At 38.6% G+C, this 22,764-nt stretch overlaps 1 protein-coding gene across 1 annotated transcript in view; it reads right to left on the reverse strand.

The window, feature by feature from the left end:
• Positions 1 to 22,764, reverse strand: part of SMURF2 (SMAD specific E3 ubiquitin protein ligase 2) — a 115,704-nt gene that overhangs the window by 34,948 nt on the left and 57,992 nt on the right. The window contains exons 2-3 of the mRNA XM_069541836.1: positions 9,118 to 9,156; positions 3,270 to 3,378 (exon numbers count right to left, since the gene is read on the reverse strand). Coding sequence (XP_069397937.1) covers positions 3,270 to 3,378; positions 9,118 to 9,156 — 148 coding nt within the window. The remainder of the gene's footprint in view (positions 1 to 3,269; positions 3,379 to 9,117; positions 9,157 to 22,764) is intronic.

Raw genomic sequence — 22,764 nt, forward strand, 5'->3', positions numbered from 1 at the left:
GGGCATTGTCAAGGCTGACAGACCAAAAATCTGACATACCTGTTATGTTTTAAAATGCTGCAGAACAAAAGCTGATTGTAACGCTTTTCCCCTGCTTCTTTCCTGTATGCAGGCCTTGAGCGAGCAGGACTCTTGCAGATTTCACTTCACTGCCTGCAGACAAGCAGAGCAGGGAAAAGCGTTACTACACTTGTCTGTGCATACACCTGGAAGTGTGGAGAAGCTCTACCACAGCCAATTGTTAACATGGTGTCATCCCATGCGAAAATACTATAAAATAATTATATCAGTAGAACCCTAAATTTCAATGACTCTAAGAGGTCAAATTTTTGGTCCAGCAACCTTGACCTTAAAGTGTCATTCAGTAAAGCAGTAATATCAGAAAAATTAAAAAAAAAAAAAACCACCCTATACCACTTAAGTAAGGACTAAATCTTTTAAATGAGTAACATGAAAGGCACACTTGAGGCCTTAGATCCAGCTGTGTTAAAGCATGCCTACCCTCCTTTTAATTATGCAAGCTAATACTTTTACATTTTTTACTTTATACTGGAGTATATTTACAATGTTGTGTTGGTTTCAGATGTACATCAAAGTGAATCAGTTATACATATACTCATTCTTTTTCACATTGTTTTCCCATATAGGTTATTACAATAGGTCCCTGTTGAGTATCTATCTTATATATAGTAGTGTGTATATGTTTCATTATGCAAGCCAACACTTCTCAAAAATGAAGCCAATGTGAATTTCATTTCTGTGGCTTGCAAATGAAAAAGCTAGACTAAAATATCATTCAGTACACATGTATCAATTTTCAAATAAACCTAAACAGAGCTTATTCAGTAACTATGTACCTCCATGATATGTAAAAATTCTAGAATCAGAATCAAGCATTAACCAGATAAATCACCCCAAACCAAACATTAAAAAAAAAAACCATCACACTAAAGTCAGTGTCCCAGCTGATACACAGGTATGCTAAAATACCAGTTCCTTGAGGCCTTAAAGCCTACCCCCTTCACTGGCTTAAGCATCCTATTGGGAGGTTGGATATCAAAGCCCAGACAGACCCTGGGAACATATATGGAAAACAGGAAAGCTTCTGTCAGCCTGTATCCTTGAATGACTGTCTTTCTCTGAGACTCCCTGAAACAAGACTATTGTCACCAAGCCCTGAAATATTCTCAAACTGTAAGCCTTATATACTCCAATGGTGATGACGAGGTTGAAACAAAAAAAGGAGTAGCAAAAAGTGTTTAAAAGGAATGGAAAGTTAAATCAAGAACTCAATTTTAAAAAGTAAATAAATAAAAAGGGATGGAAAGACCTCCTGGATCCCTTCCCCAACCCAGTTCATCCTCAACCATAGCAGCACTCAGAGACACTAGGCACAGCTGAGGGAGGAGGTGAAATTCTGTATTAAAAACAGGGTATTCAGAGAAGGGGTTAATCTAGTGAATGGAGAGACCTCCTAGCATCCTTAAGTCTTTCAGATCCAAGAACCCTTTGAGATCAAGAATATAGCCCCCAGGAAGGAGAAGGAATAATTCTGTGCAGAAAATGTCACAGTTACTCCTGACCACCCTACCAAGCAGGCCAGCACTACCCATGGGCAGAGTTTCCAGTCAATATTTAAGTGCCTCTCCTTGAATATAAAAAGACAGGAACCCAAATCAAACTAACAGAAAAGAAAAAAAGGAAACTTGAACAGAGAGAGGTTACACAACAGAAAAAAACTACAATTATAAAAATTAAAAACTGGAGAGCAGAAATTACATTAAATAGGAATGCTGGAAAAAACAGCCCAAATATTTTGATGTGGGCTTTAATTTTTTTACTAGAAGAAAAAATTTTTATTATAACTTTTTTAATATGGGAGAAAAAAGACAGGACAACTAACTGAAAATCAATTCAGGAGAGGTACCATCCAAATAACAGCAGTTCCAGAAGAGGAAAAAGACAGAAATACAGTGGAGGAGAGGGAATTATCTATAGATCATTAAATAAACAGAAAAGTTTCCCATAACTGAAGAGTCTAAGTATCTAGATTAAAATCACAGTAAATATTGAGCATTGTATTTCAAATATACTGTAGGAGAGTTTGTGAAGTGCTCAATGAGATAGATGGAAAACTAAACAAATGGTGAAGTTAGACAGCTATTAACTTCATAAAATAAAAAGGTGTCCAGAAAGAAAATACAATCTGCACACCACATGGCTCAGTCATGAATATTTTACATGATCATAATAGCATAAACAGAGAACAATATGATTTAAACAAAAAGGTTCAAATAACTATACACAGGAGGGCTGGGAGAAGGGAAGGGGCATCTGGATGCTGTAGGAATGGGGTGAGAGAGATCAGCTGTAAAAGCTACACGGTCTTATATGGTGGAAAAATTTAAAATAATACCTAATACTAAATAAATATATATTTACATTAAACGCTATAAATAAGCACGATACCTAGAAGTAGAAAATTCTACAATGGCCAAAGTTACTGAAAACAGTTACCTTGAGAATTACAATCAGGAATAAGAATTTTCCCATTAAAAGCACTACAGTATCATCTGCCTTTTTAAAAATGGGACACATGCTACTATGATTAAAATAAATTTTAAAAGAAATCATCCATATAAGAAACAAAGAGAATGCCTATGTGTGTAATCCAATGATGATTTCTGATTTTATATTTATAACTGACCTAATCATATGAAACCAATCAATCTTAAAGGAAATCAACCCTGAATACTCAGAAGAACTGATGCTGAAGCTGAAGCTCCAATACTTTGGGCCCCTGATGCAAACGGGCCAACTCACTGGAAAAGACCCTGATGCTGGGAAAGATTGAAGGCAGAAGGAGAGGAGGATGACAGAAGATGAGATGATTGGATAGCATTGCCAATGTAATGGGCATGAACTTGGACAAACTTCAGGAGATGGTAAGGGACCGGGAAGCCTGGCACGCTGCAGTCCACGGGGTTGCAAAGAGTCGGACATGACTTGGCGACTGAACAAACTGACCTAAAGTGAATTAATGCTTTATGTGACTGAAAGGGGTGGGGGGGCTGCATTTTACTGTGTATACGTTTTGTTCTTCATAGGCTTATTAAGGATTCCACATCTTCACACAAGGTTTTGCATCCCTCTTGACAATCAAATTATACCATGATCAAACTCAGATCATATTCAGTGATTCTTTTCAAAGACTATATCAAATAATATTGAGTCTATGTTTTTATTTCAAATAAACCGTTTAAACCTACAGGTCATAATGCTGATTCCATTTTGGATCGAGTGTATTCTTCACAGTATCTGTAGAATGGCATTGCCCAGATCCATCAACCACCACCTTAGCAAATGGATCAGGAAGCCCTGTAATGGGTGGGGGGAAAAAATGGAGGGTTTAAAGAATATTTTGACAAGATTAATTATATAAAGACTAACATTTGCTACAAAAGACTTACTCCATTCTTTATAAAAAGTTTAACATTAAGCTACAAATGAAAAGTGGTTCATTTTAAAACTAAGATTAAAGATAATTACCCAGGGATCGAACCCAGGTCTCCAGCATTGTGGGCAGACACTTTAACCTCTGAGCCACTATGGGAGGGGCTAATTCTACATTAAGTATCAAAATCTACATTTTTTTTCTTGCTCCTGTCTTGAACACTCTCAAACTACCAAAGTCTAGAGATTATTTTACAGTGTAGAAGTCTTCATTCATCTTTACCAGCCCTTTAACCCCTGAGGGGTGAATGCTTAAAACATACCTGGCTCTCTCAGAGCTTTCCCAAGGTCCCCCTTAGCGCAGTTAAAGAAAGAGCTTACTGCAGTCTTCACACAGGAACACAGGCCACCAAGAAATCAAATTAGCCACAAAGTTTTTTACTGACTAACTCCCATGAGTGACGAGAAACTGAAACAAGAGCTCAACACCCTGCCTTAGAAGAGCTTCCCATCTAACTGAGAATGCTGAAGCAGCACACACTGTAAACAGAACAGAGACCCAAAGGATAAGCAAGCTTTTGACCATACTGATGATAAAGAAAACACTTATAATACCGTGTCAGGCACTATTCTAAATGCTTTATGTATATTAAACCTCTTAATCTTCAAAATCATTCTATGGAGTGAATACTACTACTATCTTTATTTTACTGATGAGGAAACTGAGGCACAAAGGGGTTAATTAACTAGTCTAAGGTCACACAGTAGTAGGTGGTGAGCCAGGGTCTGAAGTGTAGACTCTTAAACCCAGGCACACAGAGTCTGGTTCTTAACTTTATTCTCTTAATTGTTTACACTGTATCATACCTCTCAATTGCTACCTGGTTTAACAGTGAGTACAAGAGCTCAGAAAAGCAGAATAATCTAAGTCTGAACAGTAGAGAAAGGCTCCCCACCCTACTCCCCTTTTTGAGGGGATGGGATTCCTCTGGGGTTTAAAGAACAAACAGAAGGAGCACCAAGGAGGGTATAACAATACTTGAAAGGCTTTGAGCAATCTAATAAAAGCCTTTGTGCTAAAGTGCGAGAAGTAAACACTGTTGGAGAGATTAGAATGATTAGTAAGAAAGGCTTAAAAGTCAGAAAATAAAGGCTTGGAATGACTTAAGTAAAAAACGGGGAGCCGTTTTAGACTTTTGACCATTGCTGTAAAAATACTGTCGCATCTGTCTACTAGTGGTATCCAGAGAAGGAAAGATTAAAGGTACAGAGCAGCTGTTCTAACTTTCACACAGTAGGATGAGCAGAATTTTAACATTCAGGGGAAGAAGGTGGCACTAAACAAAATGTTAGAGACCAAAACAACAATTCAGGAGTTAGACATGTTGGGATAGCGTAGATTTCCCAGAGACAGCTGAAAATACTAAAATGAAATACTGGTAAGTGTTGGTAATTGCACAAACTGTTACCTTGATAACTATGCTAATTTTTTAAGTCAAGATACTAATCTGCCAACATTCAAGGCCAGACAGAAATCATCTAGCCAGTTCCTCAATTCTATAATTCTGTGATCTAGCAACTTCAAATAAGAGAAGACTAATATTTAGCAGTATTAAGTATTCAAGAAAAACCTTGGCAAGTGAGGGTATCAATCTATTTAACTATATATTTCTTGCAGTTTAGCACTATTCATATTAGTATTTCAATACAACCTAACCATTTGTAAATGTGTCTAATGGAAGAATACTTTCCCCTCTACTTGCAATAATATTAATTTTTATAATCCATTTTATCTGGTTTTTTTGATTCTACTATCTAAACAAATAAACATGTAAGAATATGTCTCTAAGTAAAAACAAAATTTTAAAAATCACATTTCTAGCTTTCCCTTTAGATGGCGCTTAACCAGTTAAAGAATCAAGGCTGAGAAAAACCACCTTTCCACACATAAGTCAGTAGTTGTGGCTTCTAGATCCTTATTTAAGTACAAAAGCCTGAATCTCATCTTCCTATGTTCCCTTCTGTTATATAACACAAAACACAAGCTCTTTTTCCTAACAAAAAAATACCTGGGTTTCAACTTACCTGATTATATTATCCTACAAGAATTTAACCTGAGAGTCAAGTTCCCCTAATGCAGTCAGAAGATAAAGCTTTCACAAGTTAGTGAGACCTCTAGTGGTAAACATAAAGTGGCTATTTTCTATATTTTTAAAAAATTTCTCAATTCTCCCCATCATTTGAGTCATATAAAATAGCTAAGACTCAGGAACTTCCTCGGAGAAGGCAATGGCACCCCACTCCAGTACTTTTGCCTGGAAAATCTCTACGGGGTCGCACAGAGTCGGACACGACTGAAGTGACTTAGCAGCAGAAGCAGCAGAACTTCCTCACTACAGTAATGCACTTAATGAGCTTCAAATAATGAGACAAAAATTTCCACTTAAAAGTGAGCTACTTAGCAGATAAAATAAAGCTTTGTTTTTGATTGGGGTGGGGGAGGAAAAAACATTCAACCAGACATGCTGGAGCTCAATGGCTTCAATTTGGCTCTACATTGCACCTTAACAAGAGAAGGCGATGGCACCCCACTCCAGTACTCATGCCTGGAAAATCCCATGGGTGGAGGAGCCTGGTAGGCTGCAGTCCATGGGGTCGTGAAGAGTCGGACATGACTGAGCCACTTCCCTTTCACTTTTCACTTTCATGCATTGCAGAAGAAATGGCAACCCACTCCAGTGTTCTTGCCTGGAGAACCCCAGGGACGGGGGAGCCTGGTGGGCTGCCGTCTATGGGGTCACACAGAGTCGGACACCACTGAAGTGACTTAGCAGCAGCAGCAGCACATTAACAAAGTATCTTACACACAAAGATTTATTTAAATGTTACATAAAAGACAAAAAGAACTTGACACTAATAAAAACATTTTTTTAAAAAACAAAATGAATATATTCTTTTTTGTAGCTGAGTAATATTCCATCCTCCTGGAGAAAGGAATGGCTGGCTGAGTGAGTGTGAAAGTCGCTCAGTCGTGTCCAGCTCTTTCCGACCCCATGGACTGTATAGTTCATGGAATTCTCCAGGCCAGAATACTAGAGTGGGTAGCCTTTCCCTTTTCCAGGGGATCTTCCCAACCCAGGGCTCTCACATTGCAGGCAGATTCTTTACCAGCTGAGCCACAAGGGAAGCCCTAACCCACTCCAGTATTCTTGCCTAGAGAATTCCACGGACAAAGGACAGGTGTGTCCATGGGGTCACAAAGAGTCAGACATGACTGAGTGACTTTAATATTCCATTGTCTATAAGTAGAGGCCAAAACAATATTAAAGCAATTATCCTCCAATAAAAAAAGAGGAAAAAAGACAGTAACAACAGATACTATTAAAGAAACACAACGGATAAATGGATAGATATGTGATGAAGTTAATGACAGAATGTAGATGATGTATATTCACTGTATAATTCTTTACATGTTCCTCTGTGTTTGAAATTTTCTTCTGCCAAAATCTGGGGGGAAGCTTGAAAACAGTTCCAAAAGATAAGTTAGCAAAACTTTTCTCAGAAAAGGTAGATTATCTCAAAGCAAAGGTAGTATTATCTCAAATATACAAATTACTCTACAAAAGACAACACACAGCAGTGCCATTTTTCCTATAGTTAAATATATATAATATCGGCCTATAGTCATGCTTCATATTAAAATTTATATTTTTCATTCAACATGACTAAAATTGATCTACAAGCAAAAAGAACTATATTGCAGTATTAATGATAACAGCATTCTGATCAATATAAACACACTCTCACTCTAATTGAGAGATTTAGGAATTCTCATTCAATGCTTTCTTTGAAATTGATATGGGCAACCCTCAACATATAAACACATCAAAAATAAATGTATCTGTCACAGAGTGGGGACTGTGCCAGTGTGAACCTGGGGTGCTCATCGTCAGCTGAGTCTCTTCTGAAGGCCTCACAAATGGGTTTCCTGTTTTCCCCACCAGGCCATCAAGTGTTTTTTCCATCCTGGGTTTCAAAGATAATCACAGTTTCCTCTAGTTTTCTTATCCCTGAAGTGTCCTCACAACTCAAGGATTTTTATCAATTTTTACTGCTTGCACCAATAAAAAGGGGAAAGATTTCCTTTTTTCACATACAACTTATGGACAGATAAAGATCATGTAATTGATAATAACAGGCTTCTCAGGGGCTTACAAAGACTTAGAGTAAGATTCCTCTAGATTTCCTAGGAAGACTGAGACAAAGATATCTGATGCTTTATTGGAGAAGGTGTGTCTTGGGACTCCAGAGGAAGGAAAAGAATTTGGGAAGGAAGGCAAGGAGACAAAACTGAAGATGTTGTCTTTAAAACGAGAACAGTTGTCCTGGAAGTGGGGGTGGGTAGACGATGCCTTACTTCACTCCCTCTTCTCCTTGTCACCTGCCTATCCAATTCTACTGGCCACTCTGAAGTCCACTAGGATAATCCTACCTTGGATCAACCTAAAGGAAGGTCAAAGGAGTATACGTTAGTTTAGCTTATCAGCAACAGGGACCAGGCGGATAGTTCAGTAGCCACTGTGAAGGTAACACTAACTGGGGGCAGCAAGGAGAGAGAGTCACTGGCTCTCGTCCTGTGACATGCTGTAGGGTAAAAAGAATATAGTACATAAACTGGAAACTACTTAACTGTGTCCCCAATTATCCTGTTTAACTGCTTTACCATATAAGCATACCATAGTTTACATAGTTAATGTTATTATATAAACTTTAAGGTGCTCTTCTAGGAAGACTGAATTAAAAATTTAAGTAGAATGAATTAAATATGATTTAAAATAGACCAAGAGCTTATTACTTCTTTTAATCAAACCTTGAAAATTAACTAAGTCATATTAATTAGCATATAGCCAGTTTTTGATGGCTGGTAGGACCTGAACTTTAAAAATCTAATGAACTTCTCTATTTCTAACTTCAAATATTTTGTCTATCAAATTTAGCTGGCTTAGACTTTTTTTTTTTTTTACAAAAAAATTATATCATTTTTACTCGAAAATTTAAAGCCAATGTGAAGTCTAATATTATAGGGTAAAGATCTTAAATATGTGTGAGGGGTACTTCCCAATCCTCCCTCACAAAACTTAATCCTAAATAAAGCCACAAAAAAATATCACAACTGATTGGCAAAGAGACTGCAAATATAGTAACTAAATGTCTCTTTTGGAGTCTGAGACATTACAAGCTTCTATGATCAATGAGGCAGATTTCTTTCCTACACTCTGGAAATTCCAAGCAGGCTGAATGACTTCACTGCCTTCCAATAACTCCTGAATGCATGGATAAACTTTCTACAAAATGTTAGGGGGAAAGTGTGTAACAAATAATCTCAAATCTCTTCTAGAAATCTAGTAGTATGCACACCTTCAGTATACATTACACACACACACACTTCACACAAACATGCTAGGGTCCTCAGTGGATAAAGGGAAAGGGGCTAAGGAGCACAAAATCCTCTTTAAGAAATGTGATGCCAAAAAGCTCAATCAAAGAATTCATAAAACAGTAAGTATATTTCTGAATAGAAAAATCCCTAAACCAGACAATTCTGAAAATGCTTTGCAAAAAAATCTACATACAATATACAAGATTTAAAGTTAATTTACTTACGGAAAAAATCCTTTTTCACCAAGTTTTTTGCACAGAGTACTGCAAAAACAAAAAAACAAAAAATACATGGGAAGAATTAAAATGGTGAAACTGCACCGTCAAACATTTTGAAACACTGTGAAATACTAGTGAATAATAATTAAACACTAATTATAGCAAGGTATGAAATACAATCACAATCTTTGATTAAAGCTTAGCAAAAGACAGCTGAACAGTGGCTGCAACTTCAGCAATGATCAGCAGCAACAGGTGAGGGCAACAAAGTTCATAAATCCGGTATTCTAACAAAGAACCAATTCCTATCTCCCATCAAGATCTAGTCTCAGAGTAGCTTGATAGCAAGGGAAAAACACAGTTCTAAGGAGGAAATACATACACTGGGATTAATATACATATATTTTAAAGGTAAAATAATTTTATATTGAAGAGGATCATAAGTAAAATAAAGCTTAAATGATATAGATGACATTAAAAAAAAAAACATTGTTATTTCTCTCCATCTCAACTTCACAGAAACACTGGCTATAAGACAAGAAAGATCGACTGTGTCTTCCGAAAACTAAAAGTTAATATATCAAGACAGATATCCCAGATCCACATTCTCTGGATTACCCTGCATTACATGATTACTTAATGGTGATGGCTGCACAGCCTTGTGAATAGATCAATTCTAAAATCACTGGACTGCACATGCTTTAGAGGGATGAATTTTACAGTACGTGAATTACATGTCAATTTAAAAGCCTCTGCTTATGCAGTCACTGAACTTCTGTAATTCAAACTTGTTACAAGTGAAGGTAAACCACCAATGTCCATATATTTATATTTTAATTTATAAAATATCTATGAAAGTAATGTGTGACTAATTTCTACCCACTTCTGCTAATAGTTTAAATGGTCTGTTCAATTAGTTGCACTTATTGGAAGTTTAGTGTGTAACAATTCACCTAACAAACCTTGGGAACAAGTCTAAATAAATAAATCACTGTTAAAAGTTCAAATAAAAATAATCTGGAAGACAGATGCCACTGATAAATGAATAAAATTATTAAGTAAGCACAAGAAATGGATTTACTAGTCAGAGTCTCTTAGGCCCTGTGTTAGAAACAGTTTAAGAACATAAAAACTCAATCATGAAAACCAAGGCCATATTTCAGAATAGCAAATCAGAAAGCTGATTGAGGAGAACGCCTCCCAAGGGACTTCCCTGGGGTCCAATAATGAAGACTCTGCGCCTCCACTACAGGGGCTGTGCATTCAAGCCCTGGTTGGGGAACCAAGATCCACCATGCCTTGTGGCATGGTCAAAAAAAAAAAAAGGCTTTTTTAAAACAAGAAAACCAAGAACAGAGGTGCTGTTGTCATAGAGAACTTGGATCTGATCTGATAAAGCATTAAAAAAAAACTCCCTCAACTTTTGTTATCATCACATAAACTGAACAGAATACTCAGGATCTATACATATACAACACACGTTGTTTAGTCGCTAAGTCGTATCCAGCTCTTTTGCGATACCATGAACTGTAGCCTGCTAGGCTCCTCTATCCGTGGGATTTCCCAGATTAGAATACTGGAATGGGTTGCCATTTCCTTTTCCAGGGGCTCTTCCCTACCCAGGGACTGAACGCGTCTCCTGCATTGGCAGGCAGATTCTCTACCAGAGCCACAAGGGAAGCCCATGCAACACATATATGAATCCAAGTCATAACCTGCAGTACTGACAAGGTATTAGTAAAGTTTAAACCACCACTCTATGATTCAAAACATAAACAACTGCACATCCTACTTCAGAGAAAAGACTACATGGGAAGTTCTCCAACTTCCTGTCACTAAGCCTACACACACACTGCTTTAACACTCATTCTTCTCTTCCTCCCACTTACCATGTTCACTCCTCTAAGGGCATCCTTCCGACTGTGCTATGGATTTCACACCCCACCCATCATTTTCTCAAGACTTGTCCCCCCATTTCCTCTACTGATGGCCTCATCAGTACTTACACATCCTCCAGTCCTGCCCATGCCCCTCCACTCCAGCCACCATCTTACCTCTTTTCCTCCGTAACTGAACTCCTTTAAAACACCGTGTACACTTGCGACTTCACTTCTTTACTACCCACTAATGCCTCAATTAACTGCAGTTTGGCTCCTCCTCTCACCATTGCCTCTACACTGCTTCTCCAGAGCACTGGGGACCTAATTACTAAATCCATCCAATGGACGCTTTTCATTCTTTATTGCACTTGCCCCTGGGGGGCATTTGCCACTACTGACTACTCCCTCTTCTGGAACCCCTCTCTATTTTTGGTTTCTGCTTAACACCAAACATAATATTTAAATCAAGTGTTATTTTTTAAAATTAAGTTATTTTTAATTGGAGGATAATTGCCTTACAATATTGTGGTGGCTTCTGCCATATATCAACATGAATCAGCCATAGGTATACGTATGTCCCCTCCCTCTTGGATCTCCCCCCAGCCTCCCAGCCCATCCCACCCCTCTCGGTTGTCACAGAGCAGTGGGTCTGAGCTCCCTGCGTCATACAGCGAGTTTCCACTGGCTGTCTATTTCACACATGGTGGTGTGTATGTTTCCGTGCTCCTCTCTCAATTCATCCCTCCCTCTCCTTCCCCGCCTCTGTCCGTAACTCTGTCCTCCATGTCTGCGTCTCACTGCTGCCCTGCAGATAGGTTCCTCAGTACCAGCTTTCTAGATTCCATTTATATGCATTAACATAGAATATCTATCTTTCTGACTTACTTCACTCTGTATAATAGGCTCTAGGTTCATCCACCTCATTAGAACTGAGTCAAATGCATTCCTTTTTATGGCTGAGTAATACTCCATTGCATATATGTATCACAAACAATCCAAGTATAAAATTTATTCTAAGTCTTCTTTGCCAGATCTCTTTCCTTTGCTCCATCCATGAAAGTTGAGGTTCTTCGGAGATGTCCTTACTCAGGTCCTCTTTTACTCTATAACCTAAGGAGCACAGACGTCCATCCTATAAACCTTGGAATTATATGTAAACTGTTACAAGCTCAACAAAGTATTAGCAAACTGAATCCAACAACACATAAAAAAGATCACACACCACGATCAAGCTGGATTCATCCCACAGTCACAAGGATCGTTCAACATATGAAAAGTCAACCGATGTGATACACATCAATGAAAGACCCAAAAAAAGCCACATTATCATCTCAATGGGTGCAAAAAAAATTTGATAAAATTTAGTATCCATTTATGGTAAAAACTACAGAGAAAACATATCTCAACATAATAAAAGCTATTTATGACAAACCCACAGCCAACATAACACCCAACACTGAGAAGCAGAAAGACCTCCTGCTAAAATCCAGAACAAGACAAGGATGTCCACTCTCCCCACTTCTATTCAACCAGCATTGATGCAGATGACATGATACTACTATACATAAAAAACCCTAAAGACACACATAAAAACCACTAGTACTGATAAATTCAGCAAAGTATCAGAGTACAAGATTATTCATGCAGAAACCTGTCACATTTCTTTAAACTAACAGTGAAATATGAGAAAGGGCAAGGGGAAAAAAAATCTTTTCTGAAATTGCATCTAAAAAAAAAAAAACACCATAGGAATAAACCTCACCAAGGAGGTGAAAGACTAATATGTTGAGCACTATAAAATATTCATAATGGAAACTGAAGATTATTCAAAGAAATGGAAAGGGGCTTCCCCGGTGGTTCAGTGGTTAAGAATCCACCTTGCAATGCAGGGACACTGGTTCAACCCCTGGTCCCAGAAGATCCCACATGCTGTGGAGCAGCTAAGGCTGTGCACCACAGCTACCAAGCCTATGCTCTAGAGCCCATAAGCTGCAGCCACGGAAGCTCTAGAGCCGGCACTCTGCGACGAGAAGCCAGTGCAATGGGAAGCCTGAGCACTGCACCTAAAAAGTAACCCCCACCTGCTCCAACTAGAGAGCAGCCCCCGCTCGCTCCAACTAGATGAAGTCCACATGTAGCAACAAAGACTCAGCACAGACAAAAATAAAAATAAAGAGATGGAAAGATACCCCATGCTCTTGGATTCGAAGAACACTGTTAAAGGGGTCGTACTACTCAAGGCCATCTACAGATTTACTGTGACCCCTATCAAATTACCCACATCATTTTTCCCAGAACCAGAACAAATAAACCTAAAATTTTTATGAAACCATAAAAGACCCAGAATTGTCAAAGCAATCCTAAGGAGAAAGAACAAAGGTGGAGACATAACCTTCCCAAACCTCAAACAATACTACAAAGTTACAGTAAGCAAAACAGTGCAGTACTGCCACAAACACATATGGATCAGTGGGACAGAACAGAGCCCAGAGACAGACCTGCAAACCCACAGTCAATTAATCCATGACAAGGCAAGAATATACATGGAGAAAAGACAGTCTCTTCAACAAGTGGTACTGGAAAAACTGGACAGCCACATGGAAATCAATGAAGTTAGAACAGCCTCTCACACCATACACACACAAAAAAACTTAAACTGGCTTGAAGATTTAAATATAAGACATGACACCATAAAACTCCCAGAAGAGAATACAGGCAAAGCTTCTCTGACATAAATCAGTGGTTTCTTGATATGACAACAGAAATAAAGCCAAAATAAACAAATGAGATTGTGGTGTTGGAGAAGACTCTTGAGAGTCCCTTGGACTGCAAGGAGATCCAACCAGTCCATCCTGGAGGAGATCAGCCCTGGGTATTCAATGGAAGGACTGATGCTGAAGCTGAAACTCCAATACTCTGGCCACCTCATGCGAAGAGTTGACTCACTGGAAAAACCCTGATGCTGCGAGGGATTGAGGGTAGGAGGAGAAGAGGACGGCAGAGGATGAGATGGCTGGATGGCATCACCGACTTGATGGACATGAGTTTGGGTAACACAACTCCGGGAGTTGGTGATGGACAGGGAGGCCTGGCATGCTGCGATTCTTGGGGTCGCAAAGAGTCGGACACGATTGAGCTGAACTGAATCAAATTTATAAGCTTTTACACAGCAAAGGAAATCATAAACAAAAAGACAACCTACAGAATAGGAGAAAATATCTGCAAACAATGCAACCAACAAGGGCTTAATTTCCAAAATATACAAATAGCTCATATAACTCAGTAACAAAAACAAACAAACAAAAAAACCCAGTCAAAAAATGGGCAGATCTCAACTACTACTAAAGGAGCAAGTAATACTACTCCAAATAAGACATACAGATGGCCAACAGACACATGGAAAGAGGCTCAACACTGCTAATATTAGAGAGGTGGAAATCAAAACTACAATGAGGTATCACCTCACCCCAGTCAGAATGGCCATCATTAAAAAGTCTTCAAATAATAAATGCTAGTGAGGGTGTGGAGAAAACGGAACCCTCCTACACTGTCGGTGGGGATGAAGTCGGGGCAGCCACTATGGAAAACAACACGGAGGATCCTCAAAACACAGTGTTGCCACGTGGTTCAGCAACCCCGCTACTGGCACCTATCTGGAGAAAATGCCAATTCCCAAAGATACACGCACCCCAATGGTCATAAAAGCACTACTTATAATAGCCAAGACAAGGAAGCAACGTAAATGTCCATCAACAGGTAAATGGATAAAAAAGTTGTGATACACACATACACAGGAATACTACTCAGCCGTAAAAAAAAAAACTGCCATTTCCAACTACATGGGTGGACCTAGAGATTACCATACTTTAAGTGAAGTAAGTCACAAAGAGAAAGACAAATGCCATATGCTATCACTTATATGTGAAACCTAAGATATGATACAAATGAGCTTACTTACAAAACAGAAACAGATTCACAGACACAGAGAACAAACTTATGGTTACCAAAGGGGAAAAGGGTTAGGGGAGGGATGAATTAGGAGTTTGGGATTCAAATAGATAAACAACAAGGTACTACTGTATAGCACAGGGGACTATATTCAATATCCTGAAATAAACCAGAGTGGACGAGGAAAACAAAAATTGTTATATCCATGTGTACTCTCCTGGGGAGAAAGTTCATAGTTTTGACAGTTTGACAAAGCTCCTCCTCTCGTCTTGAAAAACAAATTTGAAGAGCCATTTTTTCAAACATTCTCCCTGGTCTTTACCATTTTGAGGACACCTCAATCTATAAACCCAATCCTCAGCCCTCTCTTGAACTCCAGATCCACACAGGCACACTAAATACACCCTCAAATAAAAATCACTATCCCCCTTTCCCTCAAACTCCTTCTCCAGTTAACTTTCTTTCAATAAATATCGTTGCTTTCCACTCTATTGCCCTAGTCAGAAACCTCCACTACACTACCCCTCCCCACTTCCTGGCAATTACTGCTTCTAATCAACTCTGCCTCTGAAATATCCTTCACCTGTCCACTTCTCCCTATTACCAGTGCCATTACACCTGTGCAGACCACCATCAACTACTGTTTAAGTCATTACAACAGCCTCCCCATCAGTCCCCTGCCTTAAGCCTCAACTGCCTTCAATCAGGTCTCCACACTACACCTAAAATGATCTTTCTAAAATTATTATTTAATTCCTTCCATCCATTTCTCTTCCTAATAACTTTCCAAAACATGTGTAAAACACTCCTCAAAACAGTTCTTCCACTGGTGCTCTGGATCACATCCCCAACCTCCCACTTTCTCAGGAACCTTGTATCTCTTGTCTTTTCTATTGACCTCCATGCTTAGAATACTGCCAAGGTCTTCAAGCCCAAAACCTATTTGGGTTATAAGCCCATCAGACCCTGGCTCCTGCTCTCTGACCTCGTCTTCCACTACCGTCCCTCCTCTTCAAGCATCCAAGTCCAAGATCCAGCCACACTAAACCTTCACATTCTCAAATATATTCTCTCACCCACAGCCTTCACGTGTCATTCTCTCTCCCCGAAACATCTGCCCCAGGCTCCTTCAACTACCTGTATTTAGGTCTCAAAAGGGAAGGAAGCTTTTTAGAACATGTTTCTCTCAACCTTTTGCCCACTTGTATTTTCACAAAAGCCCATACTTATCCCAGGCACTTGTCACACGTTATTATGTTTTTAAGTTTAGAATGTTGTTTGTAACTAGAGGTGGTAAACTCCATTCAGCATAAATCATGACTGCATCGTTTCTTTACAACCCCTGTACCAAGCAAACACTGCGCCAGACATTTGATGGGCACTTGGTAAAATGCTAAATGAGTAAAAACAAACTCCAAAATAATTTCATTGAAAGAGGGACTTTTAATACTATGTGATAGATTACCAGTCTGCAAGTAACCATAGTTTTGGTTTATACAATATTATCATTTCCCGCTATTTAAAAGATACTCATCAGATCATGTCTGACATTTTTTCTTTTAATCACAAGTATGATGTTGCTAATATATGGCTAAGTTCTAAAGAGTAACTGAAAAAATCAAAAGAAGAAAGAATTTTAAAGTCAGGTTCAAAGTTTATAAAGAGAAATTTTAGCAACTCTGAGACTAAGGAAGATAACACAGAGAAACAAGATTAATTTAAAACAAAGAAATATCAAGACTGGTCAGAGTGCCTACTAACACTACATTTCAACAGCTGCAGACAATCTTTTAATTATTTACACGTAGTAGCAAAAGAGTGCACTTGTAAATCTTCAGATGACATTTTCAGCTACCATTTGAGATTCTGGTATTTATTCACATAAATCCATTTTTAGCCCTTGGAGACTACTGTTCCTTTTCTTGAGAATGTACTCTGGGTCCTAGAACCATAGCCCACTGCTCTTTTCATCCTCGGTACCAATCATAAGAGCTCAGTAAATGCTCAATGAGTTAATGAATTTCACTAGGACAAACTCCTATTTGTCACTGTAACAAATTCTCAACTAAGGAGGTATACATCAGAATCTCCTGAGAAATATATAATACTACAATGTGTTTTAATATTTGTAGTGTAATTTTACATTTATATTTGCACAAATTTATATCTGTAAATCACTTTCTGTAACAGAAAACTAAAGAAAGTTGAGCCAAGACTGGGAACTGTGGCACTAGGGAAGGGTGGCAGAGAGGAAGAACTTCCATTTTTGTTTTATAAATGATTATTACAGGAGAGAGATAAAAATATTGTTGAGAAACACAGGAACTGAGAAATTACAGGAAGGGACTAGCAGGAGAGAAACCTTGTAAGGGGGTGTGAGGGCCAGAACAAAGGCTAAAGAGTATAGACTTACTCCTAGACAGATGTCAATATTTTAAGATTTTTAATGTTTAGTAAGTTTTCTCTTGAAATAATTTACAAAGAAAAGTGCGTAATTCTTAGGAATATAACTCAATGAACTTCCACTAGTTTCTGTATTAAAATATTATACAGGACTTCAGACATTTAACAGCCATATGTCGATTTTGAGTACTGTGAGCTACAAATGTGGCATCACACCAGCACAGTACCATTATTTCAGATCCCATTGGGACCAAGTCTCACACAGCCTGTAGATTTCTACTAGATCAACTTTACTAGACTAATATGATCATGCTACTACCCTTCTCAAATTTCTTCCAAGCATTTCTCACTCCCAAGTCTACACTTCCAAAGACCTGTTCTAGCTATTCTACTCTTCAGCAGACAGGTGGGTTTGAAATAGAGGAGATAATCAAAATAAGGTAAGATCAGCTTGGCTGGTACACTGTTAACTCCTCTCTATTTCACACACAAGTAGACGGGACCATCTTGGGATGCTTAATGAGAAGGGAACGGCTCCTTCATTCACCCTTTCATTCGCATTTCCTGAACAACTGCTTTGTGCCAAGTACGATGACAGATTCTGCAGATACAAAGATAAATAAGACACAGTCCTCTCCCCTCAGAGCTTGCTGGTCAGGTACAATACAAATATCATGCCATAAAAGCCTTTCTTTGTTGTTGTTTTCTCAAGAAATATTTTTAAATTTCACAAAAGTCTTTAGTATATTTTATTAGAGGCAGTGATCGGAGGAAACCATGTGCAGAAGTGCAGATACAATAAATATTACCATTTCAGTTGATAATTCCTTCTTCTGGTTGGAAAAGCGTTATCTATATGGAACACAGCATCTAATAATACCAGAGTACAACTCCCAGCTGTAGAAGTAGAATGCTATTGCTGCTCTTACTGAGTTGTACTCTAATGCATGGCTGCCTATACTAAATCTGAATTAAACTCCCAACTGCTCAGTATCTTCTTGCCAAAAATTCCCCTTCCTCCTCCAGACTGGAGTTGCATTCCAATTACACTGCTGATTGGAATGAGACTGTTTGAGAGAAGGAAAAAAAAAAAAAAAACCACTCAGACATCCCATTTTCCTTTTCCCCACAAAAACAGATTATATAGCACTGTTTGTTCAAGCTGTACAAACTATTTTTCAACACAGTAGACTGCTTTTGTATTTTCTTTGAATTTATATTAACACTGCAAAACAAAACTGAAGTTGAGGACAGCACTCCTATACAAATTCCAACAGGATGGCCTAGTGCTTTAAAGATGTCTACAATATGCACCCTTCCTGATCTTTCTGCTCCAAGCAAATAACCTCTACTTCAACTCCTCAGCACGAAATTTAAGTTCTATTGAAAACTTGCATAAAATATAATTTTTATACCTATGTGTTTCAGTTTTTTGCTTCAAACAGGAGCCCTAAGATTCATATTCAACAGCATTATTATCCTTTAAAAAGCATTATTACAAAAGGCTATACTTAGCAGAAATATCAAATACAACCTTATTTGCACAATAACAAAATATTGATAGTTTTTAAGGATGACAAATAGTATGCTGAAATATAACCATTAAGATTACGTAAATATTTATTGACAAAAAATTTTAATATGCTGTTAAGAATAAAAGTCCATGTAGTCATTAAATGAAAAAGAACTTTAGTAAGGAATATAAAAAGATTGGATAACATTTATTGACTATTTACTATGTCCAAGTATATACCAATCATATGAAGTTAAGGAACAGTATTACCTACATTTTTCTTTTCTTTTTTGGCCACACAGCATGGTATGTGGGATCTTAGCTCCCCCATTAGGGACTTGAACCTATGCCCTCTGCAGTAGAAGTCCACAGTCTTAACCACTGGATCGCCAGGTAAGTTCCTACTACACTTTAGAGATGAAGAAATGGAAGTTTAGGCATTAAGGACTTGCCTCTGAAATATCCTTCACCTGTCCACTAGCATTTACACTGTAAATGCTAGTGAAGATAACAATACAAATGCTGCTGCTAAGTCGCTTCCGTCGTGTCCGACTCTGTGCGACCCCGGATTCTCCAGGCAAGAACACTGGAGTGGGTGGCCATTTCCTTCTCCAATGCATGACAGTGAAAAGTGAATGTGAAGTCGCTCAGCCGTGTCCAACTCTTAGAGACCCCATGGACTGCAGCCTACCAGGCTCCTCAGTCCATGGGATTTTCCAGGCAAGAGTACTGGAGTGGGGTGCCATTGCCTTCTCCGAACAATACAAATAGTTGATACTAATCACAGAATCCAAATTCTTAAATATCATACATACAGTTAAACACAGTCTGTCAGGTTAGCTCTTCCTTTTTAAAGGAACTTAATGCGGAAAATTCTAAGAGATGGGAATACCAGACCACCTGACCTGCCTCTTGAGAAATCTGTATGCAGGTCAGGAAGCAACAGTTACAACTGGACATGGAACAACAGACTAGTTCCAAATCGGGAAAGGAGTATGTCAAGGCTCTATGTTGTCACCCTGCTTATTTAACTTATATGCAGAGTACATCATGAGAAACGCTTGGCTGGAAGAAGCACAAGCTGGAATCAAGATTGCCGGGAGAAACAGCAATAACCTCACATGTGCAGATGACACTACCCTTATGGCAGAAAGCAAAGAAGAACTAAAGAGCCTCTTGATGAAAGTGAAAAAGTTGGCTTAAAACTCATGGCATCTGGTCCCATCACTTCATGAGAAATAGATGGGGAAATAATGGAAACAGTGAAGAGACTTTATTTTGGGGGCTCCAAAATCACTGCAGTTGGTGATTGCAGTCATGAAATTAAAAGACGCTTGCTCCTTGGAAGAAAAGTTATGACCAACCTAGACAGCATATTAAAAATCAGAGACATTACTTTGCGGAAAAAGGTCCGTCGATATATGGATGTGAGAGTTGGACTATAAAGAAAGCTGAGCGCTGAAAAATTGATACTTTTGAACTGTGGTGTTGGAGAAGACTCTTGAGAGTCCACTGGACTGCAAGGGGATCCAAACCAGTCCATCTTAAAGGAAATCAGTCCTGAATAAGGACTGACGCTGAAGCTGAATTCCAGTACTCTGGCCACCTGATGGGAAGAACTGACTCATTTGAAAAGACTCTGATGCTGGGAAAGACTGAGGGAGGGAGAAGGGAATGATGGAAGTTGAGATGGTTGCATGGCATCACCAACTCAATGGACATGAGTGTGAGTAAACTCCAGGAGCTGGTGATGGATAGGGAGGCCTGGCGTGCCACAGTCCATGGGGTCACAAAGAGTCAGACACAACTGAGCGACTGACCTGAACTGAACGTGCTAAAGCAATTACTGGTGATACAGGTTTACAAAATGGTTAACAGAAACCCAGACTGCAAAAGGACCTCTTCCAAAAGATGAGCAATTTCTTTCAATAGATTATAGTTGACCTCTGCAATCATATTAGATCTCCTTTTAACTAAATGTCTTGCTACCGTGCCATTTAATCGAGGGATTTCAGGCAATTCATTTCATGCATGTTACAAAACAAACTGGGTCTCTAAGTTTAGCTTAATGTTTTTAGTATCTGGTGGGTAACTAGTCAGTACACAGATGATGTATTAAAGATCAGGTTCTACCAACATGATGTAAATATTCTTACTTAAAGGAAAAAATAAAGCGTCAGCATTTAAGTATTTCAAAGGCAAAACTGGTTCTTAAGTTAACCAACTGAAAATGACCCATCTAGTTCATTCACTCACCTCAAACAACTTAAGTGCAGATATTTCTTTTAGCCACAAGAGTAAATAATTACCTTAAAAAGACTGGAGGCAATTTTAAAATAAAGCTTCTTCTACTACACACACAATTATCAAGTTTTGGCATAAAAAAATAAATAAATAAAGGTTCTGCTAAAGCCAAGCAACATTCAGCATGAAATAAATGTAAAGCATGCAGGGACTTGGGATGTAGCAGGCACGCTGCAGATACCGCTACTGTAAGAAACTCTCTGCTGCTATTTATCTTAATACTGCAAGATAGTCCTTCTGCTATCTTAAGCAATATTTCCTTGAATTCTTTTCTCCACTTGAGGGATGAAAATGCACAGAAGTACTATCCTTCACTCATAACAATGGTAAATTCACTAAGACTTAAGGACCTCCGATGCAGTCTGTAGACTGAATACTATCAGGCTAGTGCTACCGGAGACAGTCACTGCACCTTCTTGATTGGACACTTTCATTCAAACAGATCCATTTCGTAACTGGTGGCTGCTCAAGAGACAGGTCTAGTGTATCTAAACTTCACCAAACAACAATTTACTTTCATCAAAACACCAAGAGAAGGAAACCTTGGTATAAAATTCAAGTATATAGTTGCAGTGAAGCCTGAACATCATTCGTGTAGGGGAAAAGTTGACTCACTTTCTGGCCACTCCCAAATGTGTCTCCCTTACCCTCTTTCTCTAGAGACAGGCATAGAGATACCATACTATACTGTTAAGATATAAACATTATATAACGTTAAACACTTTTGAGTCAGAATGCCAGGGTTTGAACCCGGTGCTGTCACTTATTAACTTGTGACCCTGAACGACGACTTAATGCCTATTTACCTCAGATATCTCGTCTGTTACAGTGAGGATACTAGGAGATACCTTTCAGTGTTGTTTTAAAGATTAAATAAATTCAAACACATAAAACACCTGGAAGAGTACCAGGTGCTCAAAAAATATTAGTTATTATTATTCTTTCTACTCTAAAATTTCTAATAAAGTTAATCCCCCAGGTTGCAAGTATCTTAAATAGCAAGAAAGGGGTCTTCTCACAATCTGATGAGAAGCCTGTCTTAGTTCAGGCTGCTATAATAAATGCTACAGACTAGGTGGCTTAAACAACACTTATTTTTCACAGTTCCGAGGCTGGCAAGTCCAAGATCAAGGGACAGGCAGATTCAGTGTCTGGTGAGGAGCCCCCTTCTTGTTTTGTAGGCAGCCACCTTCTTGCTATATCCTCATACAGCCACAAGAAGTAGCACCTTTCTTGAAGAGCACTAATCCCAATCAAAGAGCCTCTTGGTGAAAGTGAAAGAGGAGAGTGAAAAAGTTGGCTTAAAGCTCAACATTCAGAAAATTAAGATCATGGCATCTGGTCCCATCATTGCATGGCAAATAGATGTGGAAACAGTGACAGACTTTATTTTGGGAGGCTCCAAAATCACTGCAGATGGTGACTACAGACATGAAATTAAAAGATGCTTGCTCCTTGGAATAAAAGTTATGACCAACCTAGACAGCATATTAAAAAGCTGAAACATTACTTTGCCGACAAAGGTCTGTCTAGTCGAAGCTATGGTTTTTCTAGTAGTCATGTATGGATGTGAGAGTTGGACTATACAGAAAGCTGAGTGCCAAA

Source organism: Ovis canadensis, chromosome 11, assembly GCF_042477335.2.
Source record: "Ovis canadensis isolate MfBH-ARS-UI-01 breed Bighorn chromosome 11, ARS-UI_OviCan_v2, whole genome shotgun sequence".
NCBI lineage: Eukaryota > Metazoa > Chordata > Mammalia > Artiodactyla > Bovidae > Ovis > Ovis canadensis.